At 47.1% G+C, this 21,663-nt stretch overlaps 2 protein-coding genes across 3 annotated transcripts in view; one reads left to right on the forward strand and one right to left on the reverse strand.

The window, feature by feature from the left end:
* The window catches only part of LOC144808024 (uncharacterized), a 102,228-nt gene extending 93,988 nt beyond the window's left edge, over positions 1–8,240 (reverse strand). Inside the window, exon 1 of one of the 2 annotated variants that reach the window (XM_078673587.1) lies at positions 8,110–8,240. The gene's annotated coding sequence lies outside the window, so the exon portion shown is untranslated. The remainder of the gene's footprint in view (positions 1–8,109) is intronic. The other variant, XM_078673588.1, reaches the window with a different exon arrangement.
* A 453-nt stretch (positions 8,241–8,693) lies between these two features.
* Positions 8,694–21,663, forward strand: part of LOC144807715 (uncharacterized) — a 210,416-nt gene continuing 197,446 nt past the window's right edge. The window contains exons 1-2 of the mRNA XM_078673372.1: positions 8,694–8,809; positions 13,407–13,527. Of these exons, the coding sequence (XP_078529498.1) occupies positions 8,804–8,809; positions 13,407–13,527 (127 nt within the window). The 5' untranslated portion in view covers positions 8,694–8,803. The remainder of the gene's footprint in view (positions 8,810–13,406; positions 13,528–21,663) is intronic.

A 21,663-nucleotide genomic window follows, 5' to 3' on the forward strand; every position in this document is an offset into this window, starting at 1 on the left:
GCACCCTTTTAGGAGGAGTGATACTCCTTATAGTTGTAGTAGTTCTAGTTTCTTATCTTGCACCACACGAACAAGTAGTGAAGATTGAGGGGACACCGACACCTACCACATCTAGCCAGAAAGAAGACATAGCAAGAGCAGAGAAGGCTTTGCTGGCTGCAGAAAGTCGTAGGTTGCATGCAGATCTGTCTAAAGGAAATTATGGACAGAATGCGTATGCAAAGCTGTTGTATGAATACATTGATGCGATGGATGCGAAGGACTGTTATGTGTGTATGCAACTGCCAGCTTCAGTAGATGAGGGTATTAGATACCATCACCTTCCATTGACATATGGAATTTCATGTAGTTTGCTGCTTAGCATATTTTATGGGCGAAATCATTTTGAATATTTCTTTTCGAATTATGATGCTGTTTTACCAGAAGTCCCTGCTTATAAGCACTTGAATAAGTGGGATTATTATAAGTCAGAGGACAGACTTGGATATTTTTTCATCCCCACACAAGAGCTAGACACCCCGTATGCACACCGACACAATTTGACATGCTTATTATCTGTGACAGAGAAGAAGTTCATTGAGCAAGTGGAAGATAGGTACACGAAGCAAAAACAGTTGCGAGAATCAGGGCAAGGCAAAGTAGATTGGACGGAAGAAGAGAAGCAGCACAGATCAAGTGGGAGTTATGGTCCAATAGCTCTAGATGCGGTACAGAAAGGGAAGTTGTGCATTCACAGACCACAGACTTATTATGAAAACGTGTATGTGGGTCATACTACATGTGAACACACTTTCACGAAAGATTTCTTGAAGAGCGTGGTGCAGGTGATCCCTACTGTGTATTTTGTCTGCGGAAAGAATGCGTATGTGAGATTGCCAGAGAAGTGGTATGGAACATGCTATCTAGCGATTATTTTTCCCAAAATTTACCATACTGAGGATTTTGCTCTTTTAGAGGGAGGGCAGCCGAAGAGGGTAAAGCGAGGGGAAAGTGCTGGAGCAATTGTGGGAGATGTGTTTGGAGCAGCGATACCTATGTTGGGAGTCATTTTGAATGACATAAAGATACGGCGGTTGGCAACTGTGGTGGACGAATTGTCAATGAATACAGCTAAGTCATTAGTGTTGGTTGAGGGGGAGATGTTGTCGATCAGGACAATGGTTTTACAGAACCGTCTTGCTCTAGACGTCATCCTAGCGAAAGAGGGAGGAGTCTGTAAACGTTTGAAGGTTCAGGAATGTTGCACTTATATTCCAGACAACTCTAAAGATCTGGAGAAATATATAAGCAACATTACTGCAATCCATTATGAAATTGAGGATTTGACTCAAGAGAATGCGTGGGAGACGGTTGGCAAGGGATTTGGAAAGGTTGGAAACTGGTTTGCAAACTTAGGGAGAAGTTTCCTTGGGTTTGTATTGAAACCCCTCATCATAGCAGTGGCATGTGTGATTGCATTGTGGGGTTTAGTGCGGATGTACAAGTGGTATAGGTCAACTAGACTGGCGAGATCGATGAGAGTGCAAGAGATGCGAATGGAGAGGCTGCAAGACAGTCAATACCGCAGCCTGAGAGCGTTGAAGATGCTCACGCGAGGGAAAGTGGCCACAAGCTCTGTTTAGTTTGGTTCTTACCCTGAGGATGGTGTAAGGGTGGTGATGACACGGGTCATCAAAGGGGGGTACTGAGAGAGCGCCATTTACTGTGAAATTTGTAGGGGTGCATCATATGTACAAGTAGTCAGCACCCATATATATATATATATATATATATATATATATATATATATATATATATATATATATATATATATATATATATATATATATATGTACTACAAAGTGCCCTGAAGCTTTGAGAAGGCACACACAGTTCTCTTGCTAGCCAGCTTTAGGATGCAGCTTGTCTTTATGCCCCTCGGATTAGCATATTTCGCCGACGCGTTTCAGAGCTAAGGCTCCTTCTTCCTGGGCTGCTAATTAGTCATCACGTCAATGGCTCACAAACAATTTCCGGCATTTTTTATTTCATTGAAAGCCCCCAGTGGGCGTTGCAAAGCGCAAACAAGTTGAAATGCATGATGGAACACGCAGTGCCTTTTGTGAGCAGAAACAGTTGTCCTTTAGTAAGTTTGATGTGATGTTAAAAAATTAAAAGCAATTACATGTCCTTAGTAGGATTTCGGGGCATTTAAGGCAAGTTCATTACGCATATAGAGCGCTGCGCTGTACCAGTTCTGAATAGTTCAGGTCCTCAGCCTCGTTTCCTTCACGATGGTGCTCTTCTACACGGCCAGGCTGCCGCGTTGATTTATGTACTACAAAGTGCCCTGAAGCTTTGAGAAGGCACACACAGTTCTCTTGCTAGCCAGCTTTAGGATGCAGCTTGTCTTTATGCCCCTCTGTAGGAAGGTGGCTACCTGACTATGGTTACCCCGAATTTTTGCCTGTGTTTAGCTGGTTTTTTGACTTAGTTGACCTGGTTCCCTGCTAATCAGGGCCCCAGGCCATCTGCTCTCTCTGTAAAATGGATTCCATGTACCCTAGGTACATACCACAATTGGAAATGGACTCCTTGTCAGCCCCTGTATAATGCACTATAGGTGCCCAGGGCATAGGGGCCACCAAGGCCTACCAGGGGCTGCAGCATATCTTTTGCCACCCCTGGCTGGTTCTTAAATTGACACAACTGGCTGATCACTCAGCTGGGGTAAGGTGGTGTAATCACCCCTTGCTTAGATATAGTATACCTATATCTAAACCTATATCTGGACACATATTAACCTGTGAGCCACTCCTATGGAAGGCCTCATCAATCCTGGCGGCAGAGTGCGTGGTTTCATGTGAGATGGAGCTCTAGCATGAGCTGAGCCTGTCTGCAGCTGTCGGGAACAACTCCCTAAGCTGTTTCAGGATAAGGCCATACCATATACTCTTAAGTGCCTTATAATCCTCGCGGTTATATAGCAACTTTGGTTTGGCTTTATCAAAACATGTCGTGTAAGGTGTCATACGATTTGGGATACTATCCCCTCGCCAGTTCTGGCGACGGGGATAGCATTCCACCCCTCTAGAGGGGTAGGACATGTTGCTTTGCTTAAATGCGGTTAATTTCTCCAAAGACCTTAAGATCCACAAAATGGATGCCTCTGCCACAGACAAATGTTTGGACCCCTGCAGTTGACCGAAACTCGACCAAATGGGGCCTGGACAAAGGGTTTCCTGTCACAGGAGGATGTCACCGCCCTCCAGACAGGAGATAGTGGATTGTAGCAGGGAGGTTTGAAAGAAACCAGACACTGCCTGGGGCGCACAAGGCTGCCCCTTGCATAATCCGGCCAAACCGGTTCTGGGGCACTCCAGCCCTCGTGCCAGGGCGGCCTGGATCAAAGGAAGGGGGTGTATCCACCCACTTCCTGGGTCCCACCCATAGGGGGGGACCTAGCAGGTAATCACGCCCCCCAGATTGGAATAAGAGTGGGAGCAGTGCCAATGCACATCAGATTTCCTGGAAGAAACATTAGAAACGAAACTCTGGACCCTTGGACCTCCATCTCAACGTGGAAGCCCGAAGAATCTCCCTTGTGGTCAAGGAGTGACCACCCTGCAGCAGCAGGCACCATCCAGCCCTCGACGTCTACTTGGTTGCAGTTCCCGCCGGAACTCGAGCGACTGAGATCGACGAGATCAAGCTTGCCTGCCTTCCAACAGCCCGATCCACAGTCCCTGCAGAGCTGAGACCCGTGGAGGCGACCGGAAGCGTGGGGCACGCCATCTTGAATTGACCACGAGACGCTGACCGTGCAGCCCACGAGTGACCCTCGAAGCTGTGCACCGGGGTTTGAGAAGCCCCCACCCTGAGCTACTCCTGAGCCGAAGTTCAGCCCTCCACACTCGACGAGTGCTGCGTGGGGCCCTTCTGCTCCATTTGGCTCAACGCGTTGGCCCGGTCACTTGCCAGCCGGCTAGTGGTCCCTGTGCCGACGAAACTACAAAAAAGACTCGTGAATCTGGTTGCTCCAGATCCACACCAGCTCCCCTGAAAAGGAGCCCCCACTCTGACCTTCCTGGTTCGAGTGAGAAGCAATCTCCCGGTTCCGCGTGGATTGCTCTTGCCAAGTGTTGTTTGCTCCAAACTTGAAGCCGACAGCGCCGACGGTGAGAGCCTGCGTGGGACAGATCGTGACCTGCTCCTGGACGTCGCAGATTCCCCAGAGCCCACGTGACAGCGGAAAGAAGCTCCTCGACGACCACCTGATTGCGCCCGACATTGCCTGGTTCCGTCCTGGTTCCACCCTGGTCACTGCTGAGTGACCCAGACTCTGTCCCCTCTGCTTTCAGGTACCCTTCGACTTGAGTCCACCCTTGGACTCCACCGGACACTTCATCTTCAACCCGCCTGCAGCCCTTTCAGCTTCAAGCACCAAGAGCCTGCGTGTCAAAACCCGACGCCACTTCGACCCTGTGCACCCACTTCCTGTGGGTGAGGTAACTTTGCTCCGCCGGTGTTCCCACACTGGTGCACATCTCTAGGGTCTGTGTGTTAAGTTTTGTTCCTCTAGGTTCAGCGGAAGTGTCCTTAAACTCTAACTTTACACTTTTTACGCACCATTGGTTAACATTGGTGCATGCGTGCGCTTTCCGCACTGCTCCCGAATCCCGAGGGCCATTCCCGACTTCAGCATTGCTTGTCCTGACTGCTCCCAGCGATTCCCTAGGCCCTAGGCCTAACCACTGCTCGAGTGGCATCTCTTATACCACTTGTTTAGTATATGGTTTGAGTGGCCCCCTGCCCTCATCCATAATTGTGCAACTTTGTATGTTTAAACAGTGCTTTTGATTTAACGCTTGTGCCCCTTTATTCATAAAGAATACTGGGGATTGTTTTTAGTAATAAATACATATATTTTGATAATATATACTTGTGTGGTGTCCTTTCATTTGATATTACAGGATTGTATGTGGTAAAACAGCTCGCTTAACAAGACCTCTTAAGTTAAGCCTTTAGGCTGCTTAGTCCATGCTACCCCTAGGATAGCTTGTCTAATAAGGTTGACTTACAACCAGACACCATAAGGGATTGTTTGGTCTGATAATAGGTGGTTCCAGAATTGGAAACATCACCTATCAGGCCAACTTCTCACACCCTCGGATTAGCATATTTCGCCGACGCGTTTCAGAGCTAAGGCTCCTTCTTCCTGGGCTGCTAATTAATCATCACGTCAATGGCTCACAAACAATTGCTATATATATATAGAGGACTTTTAATCATGTTTAGATGCAATGTGGGATAGAGGACTAGGGTAATTGGTATCAGAAAACGTGAAGAGCCAATGTTATGAATTGCGAATCCACACTTGCTGTTTAACATAGAGATGTCGTTGAAATTAAATCTTTCACTAATGAGATGTGTGTTTAAACGAGCACTATTGTGCATATAGATCTGCTTTATTGAAATGTATAACTGTGTCTTTTATACTCGATAACTAGCTTAAAAATAGAAAATGCATAAGGTTGGAGGCCTAGTGAACCAAGGGATTGCTCATGTAAGAGATGGGGCCTATAAATCAAGCAGAGGCCTAGTTCATAGAAATGGTGCAGGTCTGTTCGAAAATGTCTTGCTTAACATTTAACCGTAGAAATGCTTTATAAAAGAGGCTTTTAGAAAATGTTGCAACATTATTAGACTGTGAGCCTATTTGCGTGTATTTCTTTGCAGGTGCACCTCCAAGTAGACTGTAGAGTAGAAGGGCCCATTGTGTATGAGTGTTAGAAATGTTAGACTCAGACATGGAGGAGTAGACCAGGAATTCATAGAAGCAACTTGAAAGGATGAAGAGTCTGGGACCCAAGGACGTCTGCACGGACAAGGATGGACAAGTGCCATAGTGGAAAATTCTGAAAGCTAACACCTTCAAGAGGGGCGTACCTGAAGGCGTGTCATTCACATTGGGGGGTTTCGTATTAGGGACAGCACCCCGAGGGTGGAGGCAGGGCAGATGGGCTGAGGAGCTAGAGAGAGCGGTTGTATGGTCAAGGAGCTTAGTTGTAGCAAGGAGCCTCTTAGGCTCCTAAGAAAATGTGGGCGAACTTCTTTGGAAGACTCCACTGCTGACACCTTTTGTTAGGATTGGGCTATTGCTGAGTAGGGATGTCACCCAGTATAGTGTAGGGACAGATTAATCTGAATTTATGCTTTTCTCAATGAATACCAGATCACAGGTTATAGCAATTCTGTTCAGTCTGATGATTCTGGAATTGATTCTCGTATTATTCATCAGTCGCTTGAGACTTTTCCGTAGGATTATGTTTGTACTAGTGCCTGTTTATCTTCTGAACCTCTTGCTGAGGTGTTTGTACCTTCAGTTGTTTTTGGTTATGTAATAAACCTTCAAACTCAGTCCTTAGTCAGTGGTTCTTGGGGGAAAGCAGATGGGAATCTTTAGAATTGGATTTATTAATTGTGACTAGATTGCCTAATTCATTCTATGGCAGATAAAAAGGTCCAGTCGACCTGTGACGGGAGTCTGGAGAATGGTAAGCAGACCCAGAAAGTAAAATCCTGCCTTTCCAGTGGCATTGGGAGGAAGCAGTCCTGCCAAGTATCACGCATCAGGCGTGACACTAACACATTTCAGTGTGGTGTTCCCGCATCACCGCACTGAAATGCATTATCATGCATTTTTACCACTGACCTGATAGCGCTGAAACGGGCTGCCTTAGCCTACGCCAGGTGCTAGCGCTATTAGGTATAGGCAAATCAAACTAATCTGCATACAAAATCATGCCAAAGTCCTGCTTTTCAAAGAGAAACTTATATAAAACTTTTTGACTTTCACATAGTTTAAGACTTTTTTGAGAGGAATACACAAAGACCAAGCAATAAAAACATTGTGCGCCCAAACATGTAATATTAGTTCACTTCCCTACTGAAACATACATATGATCACAAAATGTACGGTTTCACCATTCGTTCTAAGGCTGCAGAAACATTTCCCTTCCTTTCCTACATTCTTTTTTTTGTCCGCCTGGTTCCTTAGTCCCAACCTGTCTAATGTGAAGTGTGTTTTTTAATGCAAAAATGCACAGTTAGGGCCCTGGAGCTCCCTCAGTAGTGGCTGTGGAGCACCTTCGGTTAGGGCTCTGGAGCTACCACTGTTACAGCCCTGGAGCTCCCTCAGTTAGGCCTCTGGAGCTTCCTCAGTTACAGCCATGGAGCTCCCTCAGTTAGCGTCCTGGGGATCACTCAGAGCTCTTGGGGTCAGCACAGGATGCTTGGTCTTTGTGTGTTCCTCTCAAAAAAGTCTTAAACTATGTGAAAGTCAAAAAGTTTTATATAAGTTTCTCTTTCACTTGAAAAGCAGGACTTTGGCATGATTTTGCATGCAGGTTAATTTGATTTGCCTATACCTAATAGCGCTAGCACCTGGCGTAGGCTAAGGCAGCCCGTTTCAGGGCTATCAGGTCAGTGGTAAAAATTCATGACAATGCATTTCAGTGCGGTGATGCGGGAACACCACACTGAAATCCGTTAGTGTCACGCCTGATGCGTGATACTTGGCAGGACTGCTTCCTCCCAATGCCTACTCATGCCTCCTTCTGCTTTTTCAATAGGACCCCGGACATTTATTGACACTCTTGAGACAGCAGCTTTGTGATAGAGGCTCACCCTGCACAGCTGGGATGCTTGGATCAGCCCTGTAAACTTGTATCAAGCGCCTAGAAGCTCAGACACCAGGAGCTCCTCAGGGCAGCAACAGGCCAGAGACGGGAGATGAAGCAGCAGCATCAGGTCAGCCCAGGAGAGCCCTCTCGGCCAGACTCAGGGTGGAGCTGTCCAATGCCCCCCAGAGTAGGGAGTCCCTGGGACACCCCTATGTACTGGAGGATGAATGTGGCTGTTGAGGGGGGGTGGGGCAGACCTGGAGGAGGAGGCACAGGTCACAGCAGTGGGGGCAGGGGGTGTGAGGGCAGAGACACAACTGATGGGATCAGGAGTCACATGATGACACTAAAAAGACAAAGGTCACACAGTGAGACCCCTGGCAGGAGCGCTGGGAATGTTCATCTATTTCTACAAACACAGCAGAAGGTGATGACAATCTCCTACCTGAGCAGAGACCGGTGCAGACGTCTCCAGGCTCTCTCCTCCCCCTGGGGGCCGTAGGGGGGGGCAGAGATGGGATCTGTAGAGGAAGGTATCTATACATTGGCCGTCCCTCTTCTGCAGAGGCCGGAAGTGATGTCATCGCCACTACTGCTGCTGTCTCTGCCGCCGCTGACCCGGAAAAGGAAACCCTTCTCCTGTCATGCGGGCTGCAACTCGGAGGATTTCTCTCGCGCGCATGCGCAGCAGTGTAGTATTCACTCTTCGGTGCGTGCGCAGTGGGAGAAAGTCACCTTTCTTCCGCGCATTCGTATAATACGTCACTTTTCTCAGGCACATAGGCAGAAACAACCTTTTCCGCGCGTGCGCAATAGTATGTCTCGCGCCTCTTCCGCGTATGCGCAGTAGTACAAGGCGTCACTTTTTGTGGGCATGCGCAGTGGGAGAAAGTCATGCGTATAACACGTCACTTTTCTCTGGCTCCCAGGCAGAAATCTGTCACCTTCCCCGCGCATGCGCAGTAGTATCTTTCCCTCGCTTCCGTGTATGCGCAGTAGCACAAGGCGTCACTTGTTTCTTGCGCATGCGCAGTCGGACCGGAGCCGCGCTCAGGAGCGACGGGGTTCCGGGTCTCTCTGCGCCGTGACAGCCCCCCCGCCCCCCCCCCCCGGAGCACGGAGGAGCCCCCCCGAGGCCCATGGAGGTGAGTGCCGAGGGCGGGGCCCGGGGGCAGAGCTGGGGGGGCCAAACAACTCACCCCCCCCCCCGCCGGGTCACTGCAGGTGGAGGGACCCCCCCCACTTCAAAGACTCCTCATGTATCGAGTCCTGACCCCCCCGCCCCCCCAGGGCCCCCAGCTCTCCTCTCCTCCTCAATGTTGTATTCTTCACCAGGTGCAGTGACCCCCCCCCGTGATCCCCCCCAGTGACCCCCCCAGTGACCCCCCCAGTGACCCCCCCCAGTGATCCCCCCTGTGACCCCCCAGTGATCCCCCGTGACCCCCCTGTGATCCGCCCCGTGACCCCCCCTGTGATCCGCCCCGTGACCCCCCCTGTGATCCGCCCCGTGACCCCCCCTGTGATCCACCCCGTGAACCCCCCGTGACGACCCCCTGTGACCCCCCCAGTGATCCCCCCCAGTGATCCCCCCCCAGTGATCCCCCCCGTGATCCCCCTGTGACCCCCCCAGTGGTACCCCCGTGACCCCCCAGTGTTCCCCCCTGTGACCCCCCTGTGATCCCCCGTGACCCCCAGTGATACCCCTGTGACCCCCCAGTGATACCCCTGTGACCCCCCAGTGATCCCCCCCGTGACCCCCCCCGTGATCCCCCCGTGACCCCTAGTGATCCCCCGTGACCCCCCCTGTGATCCGCCCCGTGACCCCCCCTGTGATCCACCCCGTGAACCCCCCGTGACGACCCCCTGTGACCCCCCCAGTGATCCCCCCCAGTGATCCCCCCCAGTGATCCCCCCCGTGATCCCCCTGTGACCCCCCCAGTGGTACCCCCGTGACCCCCCAGTGTTCCCCCAGTGTTCCCCCCTGTGACCCCCCCTGTGATCCCCCGTGACCCCCAGTGATACCCCTGTGACCCCCCAGTGATACCCCTGTGACCCCCCAGTGATCCCCCCCGTGACCCCCCCGTGATCCCCCCGTGACCCCTAGTGATCCCCCGTGACCCCCCAGTGATCCCCCTGTGACCCCCCCAGTGATACCCCCGTGACCCCCCAGTGTTCCCCCCGTGACCCCCCCCTGTGATCCCCCCGTGACCCCCCCTGTGATCCCGTGACCCCCCCCCTGTGATTCCCCCATGCAAACTTGTGCACATACAATAAATAACATGTAAACCTCTTTATTGCTAAAATCGATGAAGTCACCCACTAAAGGCATGGTATGTGCCTAGAAGCAGTCTGCTCAGGCAGCTGGCATTAAACGGATTATCAGAAATAGATGGGAGATCATCGCACAGGAACCGGACTTTCATGGCATCTTTGCTCGGAATGCCACTATGTGCCCTTAATCGCCCAAAACATTTAAGAGAAATGCTTAAAAGTAGACACAGCGCTCCTAGCACAACATATAAAGGGGTGCGTAAATACTACTATTGCGGCCAGTACCGTAATGTAATACCAGGGAATGTATTCACACATCCAAAAACAATACAAGACATAAGACTTAAGCATGCGTCTGATTGCAATACAACAGGCGTAATCTATGCAATTCGTTGTCCATGTGGATTAGTTTATGTCGGGAGGACAGCCAGGAAAGTAAAGCTCGTATAATAGAGCACAAGACTACCATTCGCAATAAGAATCTAACGTCAAGCTTAGTAACACACTGGACACAGGCGTTGCATACCATCCCGCAGATCAGAATCACCATTTTAGAGAAGGTAGATGAAGATGTAGTATAGGAAGATGATATCCTGGGTAAAGATGACCAAACCTCGCTGTCACATAGAGAAACCTTCAGCCCAGGAGGCTTTAATGACCAATATGAAATGTTGTGTTTTCTCTAACCGTTCATATATGAAGGCTCAATATATAAGGTCACTGCATATGTCTTGTTTTGGTCATGTTTATGCAATACAGAAGTGATATTCATCACCATGTTCTCATAAACCACTAATGTAAAGGATTAGCACTTTTTCTTTATCTACTCTACCTATTTTCCTGTTTATTGCTAGCCTCAACACTGGTAGTTTATTTAGCAGGCTCCCTTAAAAATCAGTTCAGTTTCGAATGATCACTGTTTTGGTCACTCGCATTGCATTAACCGAGATATGCCCTTATCAATGTTATAGGAGTCGTTTAGGAATCTTTAAACGGAGTCTCCTTTTTTGAATAATGTACTTGTTGATAAGCACGATGTGTATAAATACGTCAGCTTGTTTTCTAATGGTCATGTGACTAACGGGCCGAACCACTGCGTTTTATGGGTCACGTAAGGTATTGCTTAACGAAGTTTTTTTAAATAAAGCACTTGTTGAAAGGCATGCAGTGTAGAAAAACGCCGGCTTGTTTTCATATGGTCACGTGACAGCGGGCGGAACCGGTGTGTTTCACGGGACAGGGAAGCTACCGCGAGTTCAGAGGGAACCCGTCCGGGTGAGTTGCAATGGAGGGCAATTTGAAGAAGTAGCATACATGGCGCTATTCAACGCGTTAAGTTTGACTAAAAACTCGTATCACTGCCTTTCAGCAACGCGTAATCCCAAGGAATTTTGGATCAGGCACGAGAGTTTCGATTAAATGTAGCACGGCAGAATATTTTATGTTATGTTATGTTACGGAGAGTTTTGTATAGCGCTCAGCTACTCCGTGGAGTGTCCCGGCGCTTAAAACCCTCGGCGGTACAGATGGGTGGGGAACAAAACAGAGCACCTACTGAACAAAGAGCCAAGATTTAAGGTCCTTCCTAAATGCTAAAAGATTGCCATTTGTCCTGAGCGACAGAGGCAGAGTGTTCCACAACTGTGGTGCCAGACGCTTGAAGGAGCGGCTGCCACACCGGGCACGCCAAATCGCTGGTACCACTGCCAAAGCCAAAGGGGATGACCTGAGTGACCTAGATGGCTGGTAGAACGACATCCGTTTCCGGATGTACAAGGCACCTGTGACAGGCACCTGTAACATAACATAACGGCAGAATATGCTTTATCAAGCTCAGTCACTTGAAAATCGGCAACTCCACATAAACACACACAATTGTGAACATCGTGTTTCGAGTGAGTTGGAGGTTAGCTGTTTTTTTAATGAAGCACTACCATTTATTGTTTAGGAACCGCTTTTGAAGACACTCCGTTTGTGAGTATTTTTTTAGACTTTGGTATTTATTTTGAAATATGCAACATAAGATGTTTTTTCTTAACCCCTTCGACGCTCATGACGAGCACAGCTCGTCATGAGGTACGCCTCTCGTACGCTCATGACGAGCTCAATGAGCTCGTCATGAACCGCGGGTTTTTTAAAAAGTCAGCGCGCTGCGGGAAAACCCGCAGCGCGCTTGGTGTTAAATAGAACCTGGTCTCGCCGTGAGGAAAGGCTTTAATGACATGAGGGGATTGAATTAAAGAGCACGGTTGAGGCACCGGTGAAGTCTCTTTGTTAAGAATTCTTTTGGGCACCAGTACCTTCTCACATTTTCTCCTTCCAGTGCAAATCCTATCTTATGCATGTAATTTAGCTCGAGCATCTCAATATTTGATGGACTAAGCAACAAATGTTTATTATCGTTTGTAGTGTCCGCCAGCAGGTTGATTATCAAATTTGTACACCCTCCAAACAATTGGAAAAATTACCTCCTGAAGAAGGGTTTTTCAGAACCCGAAATGCATTGGGCTTTTTAATTTTCAAATGTGTTTACTTTGAATTTACAAATTGTTAAATCAATGTATTTTTTTAGCAAAAGTACATCATTGTGAACAACTAGAGTGAGTTTAAACTACTAGTGATTCACTGTTTGAGTTAACAAATCAGGTATATGTGTGTTTTTCAATACAATTTGAATCAGATGAAACACAGAAACTTTGTTGACATTGATTGATATTTTTGGATAAAATGTTTGAGTAAAATTGTTTTTGAAACCCTAGGGACATAGGCAGAGCGCCCTGCAGGCCTGGGTGTTCCCAGGCCTAGAAAAGAGCAGATAAATAGAAAGCCATTTTCCGTATTAATTTCTTGCAGATTTAATCTTCAAAATTTAATGGCGCAAAACCTTGACACACCCTGTAATTACTGCATGCAATAAACACCTCATTGGTTATAGCTCCAATCCCTGTGCAAACAGGTGCCTGAGAGGGGATTGACCTCTAACGACCCGCTTGTAATAATGTACTGAGTCTTAAAATGTATTATTTCATCTATTTCTTTGTGTTTAAAGTGGTCTTCGCCTGTCCCTGTCAGCTTACACATGACACCTTTTACTTTCAGAAACAGATTTAAGTGACCCATCTTTGCTTTCATTAACCCCTTCACTGCGGCGGCTAAGGGGGCGGGGTGGCCGCGCGGCGCTCCCGTGCTCGTGACGGAACCGCTCCGTCACCAGCGTCGGTTGCGCTGTGCTCATGACGGAGCGGTTCCGTCACGGCCCCGCCCGCTCAATGGAACGCTCAGCGCAGGCGTGGAATCCGCGCAGGCGTGCCAAGCGGGCCGTGACGGAACCGCTCCGTCATCAGCACAGCGAGACCGCAGCTGATGACGGAGTGGGTCCGTCACCAGCAGGGGAGGGGTTAAAAGAGAAGAGGACAGAATGTGGTGGGAAGTTAACATTAAGTTCAATAATGGTTTTTACTCCACACACAGGTTCCATTCCGCGACGCTTCTGGCTGTTTCTCTGAAGATGATTGGAATCTTTTACAAGAATGGCAGAAGGAACTTTGTGGGAACCTGATGAAAGAAATTCACAGAGCGCTGATCTCGCTGGGTAAAGTTGCACTATTGTTCATTATTGCGGCTTGTTGCTGCACGGATGTATTATTGCAGGATTGTGACAGAGGATTTTGTTGGGATGTTCTATCGCTTTCATTCTTCCAGGAGGAAGGGTCTGGTTGTGTTCAGGTGGAGTGGGTCAGTACTCCTGAATAAGAGGTAGCCATGGTTATAATGGATGCTTGAATATTGAAAATGCTAAAAATGGAAAGGGAGCCACTGGACAGGGACAGGAGTAAATTAGGGCAAACGTAGGACACAAAGGCTGAGTGTGGCAGTTGGGGAGGGAGGGGTTGGCTGGGAGGAGAAGGTGCATCCGGCCACATACTATCTATCTATCGCACTCCCTCCATCTATCTATCTATCGCCCTCCATCTATCTATCTATCGCCCTCTATCTATCTATCTATCGCCCTCTATCTATCTATCGCCCTCTATCTATCTATCGCCCTCTATCTATCTATCGCCCTCTATCTATCTATTGCACTCCCTCTATCTATCTATCTATCGCCCTCCCTCTATCTATCTATCGCACTCCCTCTATCTATCTATCGCCCTCCATCTATCTATCTATCGCCCTCTATCTATCTATCTATCGCCCTCCATCTATCTATCTATCGCCCTCCATCTATCTATCTATCGCCCTCTATCTATCTATCTATCGCCCTCTATCTATCTATCTATCGCCCTCCCTCTATCTATCTATCGCCCTCCCTCTATCTATCTATCTATCGCCCTCCCTCTATCTATCTATCGCCCTCTATCTATCTATCGCCCTCTATCTATCTATTGCACTCCCTCTATCTATCTATCGTCCTCACTCTATCTATCTATCGCCCTCCCTCTATCTATCTATCGCCCTCCATCTATCTATCTATCGCCCTCCATCTATCTATCTATCGCCCTCTATCTATCTATCTATCGCCCTCTATCTATCTATCGCCCTCTATCTATCTATCGCCCTCCCTCTATCTATCTATCGCCCTCCCTCTATCTATCTATCGCCCTCCCTCTATCTATCTATCGCCCTCTATCTATCTATCTATCGCACTCCCTCTATCTATCTATCGCCCTCCCTCTATCTATCTATCGCCCTCCCTCTATCTATCTATCGCCCTCTATCTATCTATCTATCGCCCTCTATCTATCGCCCTCTATCTATCTATCGCCCTCTATCTATCTATCGTCCTCACTCTATCTATCTATCGTCCTCACTCTATCTATCTATCGCCCTCCCTCTATCTATCTATCGCCCTCCATCTATCTATCTATCGCCCTCCATCTATCTATCTATCGCCCTCTATCTATCTATCTATCGCCCTCTATCTATCTATCGCCCTCTATCTATCTATCGCCCTCCCTCTATCTATCTATCGCCCTCCCTCTATCTATCTATCGCCCTCTATCTATCTATCTATCGCCCTCCATCTATCTATCTATCGCACTCCCTCTATCTATCTATCGCCCTCCATCTATCTATCTATCGCCCTCTATCTATCTATCTATCTATCTATCTATCTATCGCCCTCTATCTATCTATCTATCGCCCTCCATCTATCTATCTATCGCCCTCCCTCTATCTATCTATCGCCCTCTATCTATCTATCTATCGCCCTCTATCTATCTATCGCCCTCTATCTATCTATTGCACTCCCTCTATCTATCTATCGCCCTCTATCTATCTATCGCCCTCCATCTATCTATCTATCGCCCTCTATCTATCTATCTATCGCCCTCTATCTATCTATCTATCGCCCTCTATCTATCTATCTATCTATCGCCCTCTATCTATCTATCTATCGCCCTCTATCTATCTATCTATCGCCCTCTATCTATCTATCGCCCTCTATCTATCTATCGCCCTCCCTCTATCTATCTATCGCCCTCCCTCTATCTATCTATCGCCCTCTATCTATCTATCTATCGCCCTCCCTCTATCTATCTATCTATCGCCCTCTATCTATCTATCGCCCTCCCTCTATCTATCTATCGCCCTCCCTCTATCTATCTATCGCCCTCTATCTATCTATCTATCTATCGCCCTCTATCTATCTATCTATCGCCCTCCATCTATCTATCTATCGCCCTCCCTCTATCTATCTATCGCCCTCTATCTATCTATCTATCGCCCTCTATCTATCTATCGCCCTCTATCTATCTATTGCACTCCCTCTATCTATCTATCGCCCTCTATCTATCTATCGCCCTCCCTCTATCTATCTATCTATCGCCCTCTATCTATCTATCGCCCTCCCTCTATCTATCTATCGCCCTCCCTCTATCTATCTATCTATCGCCCTCCCTCTATCTATCTATCGCCCTCCCTCTATCTATCTATCTATCTATCGCCCTCCCTCTATCTATCTATCGCCCTCTATCTATCTATCTATTGCCCTCACTCTTTCTATCTATCTATCGCCCTCCCTCTATCTATCTATTGCACTCCCTCTATCTATCTATCGCCCTCACTCTATCTATCTATCACCCTCACTCTATCGCCCTCCCTCTATCTATCTATCGCCCTCCCTCTATCTATCTATCTATCGCCCTCTATCTATCTATCTATCGCCGTCTATCTATCTATCTATCGCCCTCTATCTATCTATCTATCGCCCTCTATCTATCTATCGCCCTCCCTCTATCTATCTATCTATTGCCCTCACTCTATGTATTTATCACACTCACTCTATTTATCTATAGCATCACCACAGCATCACTCAGCACCACCGCAGAATCAATCAGGGGCACCACAACATCACTATGCGCTACCACAGCATCACTGAACGCCACAACATCACTCAGCGCCACCACAGCATCAAACTGTGCAACCATTCAATAATAACTGATTCAAATATGTTCTCTCAATGTTTCAAGCTTTATTACAAATGTCACAAAAAGATGTTAATATTTCACTTCTGTTCTTAGATTTTCGTCACAATAAAATACACTGAACATAATTTTCACAAAAGTTATTTACAAAAGTTAAAGCTATTGCCTTTATAAATTACAATAACTTTTATTTAAGTATTAAATATTTTTAAAAATTAAAAGCCATTGTTATTTGAAATATCAATACATCTAAGTCACGTAAATACAACACATATTGCATTACAAATGCTATAGGTGTCACATTTGCGAAAGTTAAAACTTTTGGCATTGTAAATGACAACGCTATTAATTTTGCTATGTTCAAAACCAACACATAAATACAATATTTGTCCTTCACAATACCAATAGCTCAAACTTTACTAATGCGAGACCTATTGCATTGCAAATGCTTGTTTATTTTGAGGCCCCTGATGAATTTGAAGAGGTCGATCTTAAGTTGATAAGTATCTCCAGGTTCTGAAGGATTAAAACTCAAACCTTTACTAAGGAGTGAGATCATCTCAGGTGTAAGCTGTTTGGATGATACATTTACCACCTGTACCTCATTATCTAGGATGGCTATTTGTTCCTCACATCCCCTGACCTCAATTCTTTCTGTAAACGGTTTTGTCCTCCTCTCTTCCCTCTGCGGGTCTTATGTCTGGTCCACCCCTGGTTGGTTGTGATCTGTTCCCTTTTCTTATCCATTGAACGTCCCTTAAAAAAGCAGATTTAGTGGGATCTGTGCTTGTTAGACTTTCCTTTTCGCTCTCACTGGTCTGTGGGGCACCTCAGGACGTAGAGCTAGAGGATACTGATGCAGTCCCTGTTCTAGCTGTTTTTTCTGATTGAAGGGTGGTCTGGATAAGTTGATCATATTTTCTAGCGTACGTAAAGACCCTACCTTCTCTGTAATCTATCTCATCCCTTTTGAGTTCTCTCGCTTTCCTCATCATGATTTCATTTTGGTGTTTAACTAGGATTTTGTTTAGGATAACATAGTTCTTCTCAGTGGCCTCTGGAATATTCAGATCTTTAATTTCTTGTTCCAGAGTCGAAATCTCTACCTGGAGACGAGTCCCTTTACGTTCTGCACTCTGCACCAATATATTCATCAATGTATTTGAATTGACCGTTAAAGATTCTTCCCATTTAGCAAGGTGATCCTCACCGCAGCACACTGTTTGTTCATTGTTCATTGCATCGTGTGTGATTCTAGCATTACGACCAGCACAGCATTGTGTAAGCGGTGGTTGGGATTTGAACCTACCAACCAGCCGGAACGAATATTACCCTTTATTATATGTTGGCTTTTGTATTGTGTGGTCTGATCGTATATCTTTTTATATAAAGTTTATACTCGTTTTATCAAACTCATGTGGAGTCCATTTGTGGTGTCATCAGTGGGTTGCTGTGGGCGTGGTTGCACCTACTGTACACTCATGCCTTGGAAGAAGCCTGGGCTGGATGCCACTGTTCCCGGGAACTACCGCCCTATATCTCTCTTACCAGCATTGGCCAAAATATGCGAGAAAGTGGTCTTTCGCCAATTGGAGAGTTTTGTGGAGATGTCCAATGCTCTGCATCCAGCCCAGTCCGGAATCAGGGCGGCTTATAGCACGGAGACGGCTCTGGTAGAGATGGCGGAGTCGATTCGGGAATGTCTGGACGGGGGCGGCAGAGCGGTCCTGATTTTCTTGGACCTCTGCCGCGTTCGATACCGTCCCCTACAAGCTCCTCCTCGCTAGGCTATCCGCAATTGGCATTGGTGGCAAGGTCCTAGCCTGGCTGTCTTCATTTCTTTCAGACAGGACCCAACAGGTCTGGATGCCGCCCTATGCCTCGGAGCCTAAACCACTTCTTACTGGGGTTCCTCAGGGATCTACCCTCAGTCCCCTACTGTTCAATATTTACATCACCCCTCTGGTGTATCTAGCGGAACAGTACGGGGCTAAGATTATAGGGTATGCTGATGACACGCAGTTGCTCTTTACTTGGCCAGACGAACATCTGGATACCTCAACAGTCCAGCTTTGCTTGTCTTCAGTCTTTCGGTGGTTAACCCTGGCTCAGTTAAAATGCAACGAGGATAAATCAGAGGTCCTCTTCTATGGTTCCTTCCCCCTCAACTTCAAAAATTCATTGTGGCCTCCGAATATTCCTAGCCCTAAGGTGATGGGTGGCCCGGCAAAAAATCTCGGTATATGGTTCGGAGAGGATCTAAGATTTGAGGACCATATAAATAAAATTATCCGGGACATGCTTCGCCACTCTAAGAATGCTACGACGATTCTTTCCATTGCTTCCTAGAGAAGCTAAGGAGACTGTCGCTCGGGCACTCATTTTAGCAAGGCTGGACTATGCGAACGCCCTGTTTAGCGGCATTCCCGCGTATCTGGTTAAGCGCCTGTCGGTTATCCAGAATGCCGCTGTCCGTCTCCTCTTTAATGTTCCAAGATGGAAGAGCGTTCGCTCTCATATGTCTAGCCTTCACTGGCTGCCTGTGCCACAGCGTATTCTCTACAAAGCCCTGGTGCTCTCTTTTAGAGCCACCCACGATCAAGGACCTGCCTATCGGAAGAAGAGATTTACTCTCTATGCTCCCACAAGAGCTCTTAGATCGTCCTCTCTGTTTAAAATGACCCTTCCTCACTTCAAGCGAACCAGACTAGGAGGCCAGTCTATTGCAGTTGTGGCTGCACGAGCTTGGAACGCTCTTCCCCTTCACCTGCGCTCCATTCAGTGTGTTGCCCATTTCAAAAGAAATCTGAAAACCTATCTTTTTAGGAGTGTGACTTAAGCTGACTCTTGTTTGTTTCTTCTCTGCTCTTTCCCCCGCGCCAGGATACTCCCAAGTAACAGAGCGCGTTATAAAATGATTTATACATACATACATATACATACATACAGATAGGTCTGGCTGCTAGTGCCAAGCTACTAAGTGTCCTTACTTGGCCTAACGATGAGTTGGGAGTGCCGGGTCGCACATCTGGTGTCGGTGGGGCGTGACGGGGACTCCGGCTTCCAACATTTGGCAGCAGAGCGGTGGGATACGATCCTAACGTGATTGAAGTGCGTATGTTCAAAACCTCTCACAGTAATTGGTGTACATCATAAATTGATCGCAGACCACGACATAACAACATATTGTTTGGAATTTTTGCTTCTATTGTTGAGTAACCTGTAAACCACACATCATGTCTCAGGAGGGGAGCCAGATAGCCGGTGAGGCTGGGGCTGCAGAATTAGAGTTTAATATTGAGGCATTGATCAGTTGAGGAAATTCTGCAGAGCTTTGAGATGACCCGTGAAGGCTAGTGCCAAGATGTGGAGCGGATTATCAATAACCCACTGGTGCGGGTCACCACTTTGTCTACATTTCCTCTGCGATACTCCTCCATTTCCCATACAGTTCCTTTGGCTTGTGGACGGCCTTAATCATCAAGATAACAGACCTTGTTTAACTGGGCATTGAGTCTTCCAACAGCAGCTAAAACAATTCGACTAATTTCTGAGGCCCACGACAGTGCAAACCAGCCTCTACAGGAGCCATTATGTGAAAATGGCAAGGGGGAGAAAGGCGTTCCTCCTTCCGATGAGCCAGCATCATTCCACGTACCCAGCAGTCGCTAATGTTCATAGCAATATGAGTATGATGTAGTATTTGGGTGAAAGTGTTAATGAGGTAGGACATTCTGTGTTTTTGTTAATGGTAGGGAAGAGTGAAGTAATAGTGTTCCGTGGGGGCAGGAGTAGTAGCGGCTCATAGGGTTCGAGCCGGAATCACTTTCTCCATTGTCCAAAAAACTGCTGCCAATATTATCAATAGTATGATCAGAGTCACCATACACAGAATCTTGTCATTGCACTGCAATTTAGATCCCAATTTCTGCATCTCTCCTTCTCTGTATCAATACAACCACAGGGCGGAGAGAGATCTTGGCACCACTGAACACGTATCATAATCCCCGCTGAACCTAGTTCAGCCGATTCTGTGATCCTACCGTGTCACAGCCAGACCGTTCCACTAATTGAAACCGGTCCTCCGGTAGCTCCCTGTGCTCCTTCCCTTCTTTGGTTGTAAATTGTACCTTGTTGCTGAAGGCATAGTTTGATCAGGAAACAAAGTGTCTTCGTTCAGGGGAACAACATTTTTCTGAGTCTGTAAGATGTCTTTCAGATCGTTTCTGCCCTCTGGCTGGAGAATAGTTGCTGGAATTCGCTTTCAGTGCGCTGCAATGATCCAATGACGTCTGTTGGTGACACGGACAACAGTTCGAGTTGCAGGCAGGATCTGCTCCGGATTCTTCCAGCGAGGCTCCAGATTCTTAGAACGTTGGAAGCTCTGTATGAGTCCCCAGATTCAAGACCATGAGCCGGACCCTCTGACTTGTCTGGAAGAGCTTCATGCACCTGCGGATGAATCAAAGACAGTTTCTCAATCACGTTTTTAAGATAATCACTCAACACAGGGTACTGTATTTATTTATTTACATTTGGCTTGGAGGTCCCCATACATTCATAGGCCTACCAAAGACGATCTGGTTAGGAGAAAGTCCAAACCTACTATGTGGGATGGAACGAACAGATATCAATGCTAGAGGCAAGGCATCTGGCCAATTAAGGTCCATTGTTGCTTATATTTTTGCTAGCTTCAACTTCAATGTGGCATTGTACCTTTCTACCAGACCCGCTGCCTGAGGATAATAAGCAGCATGACATTTCTGGTTTACCCTTAAACCCTTCATTAGTTACTCTATTATCTGGCCAGTGAAGTGGGGGCCGTTGTCACTCCATAGGACTCTACAAACCCCAAAACGGGGGAATAACTCCTTTAACAGAATTTTGGCTGTTGTCAAGGCTGTGTTATCATTGGTGGGATAAGCTTCTACCCACTTACTAAAGTAACAAACCACTACTTATACATACTTTAAGTTGTTACAACGCTCTAACTGGATGTAGTCCATTTGGAGTGCTTCAAGGGGAACCTGAGGTGGAGAAAATCCACCAGTAGGGGTTGATAATCCCTTCCCAGGATTGTGCTGTAGACATATCATGCAATGTTTAACCAAATGCTCAGCCATTTTCCGAGTGTACTTATTATCCCAAACCTGTTCTAGTTGGGAGATGGTGTTTTTGGCACTAACGTGAGCAGGTCCATGAGCCATAGTCACAAAAGGTAATGAATAGGCATAAGGCAACTTCCATTTTGACATATCTTTTGACCTCCAACAGCCCTCATCATCTAACTCTCCTTCCTTCTG

The sequence above is a fragment of the Lissotriton helveticus genome, chromosome 1_2 (assembly GCF_964261635.1).
Source record: "Lissotriton helveticus chromosome 1_2, aLisHel1.1, whole genome shotgun sequence".
NCBI lineage: Eukaryota > Metazoa > Chordata > Amphibia > Caudata > Salamandridae > Lissotriton > Lissotriton helveticus.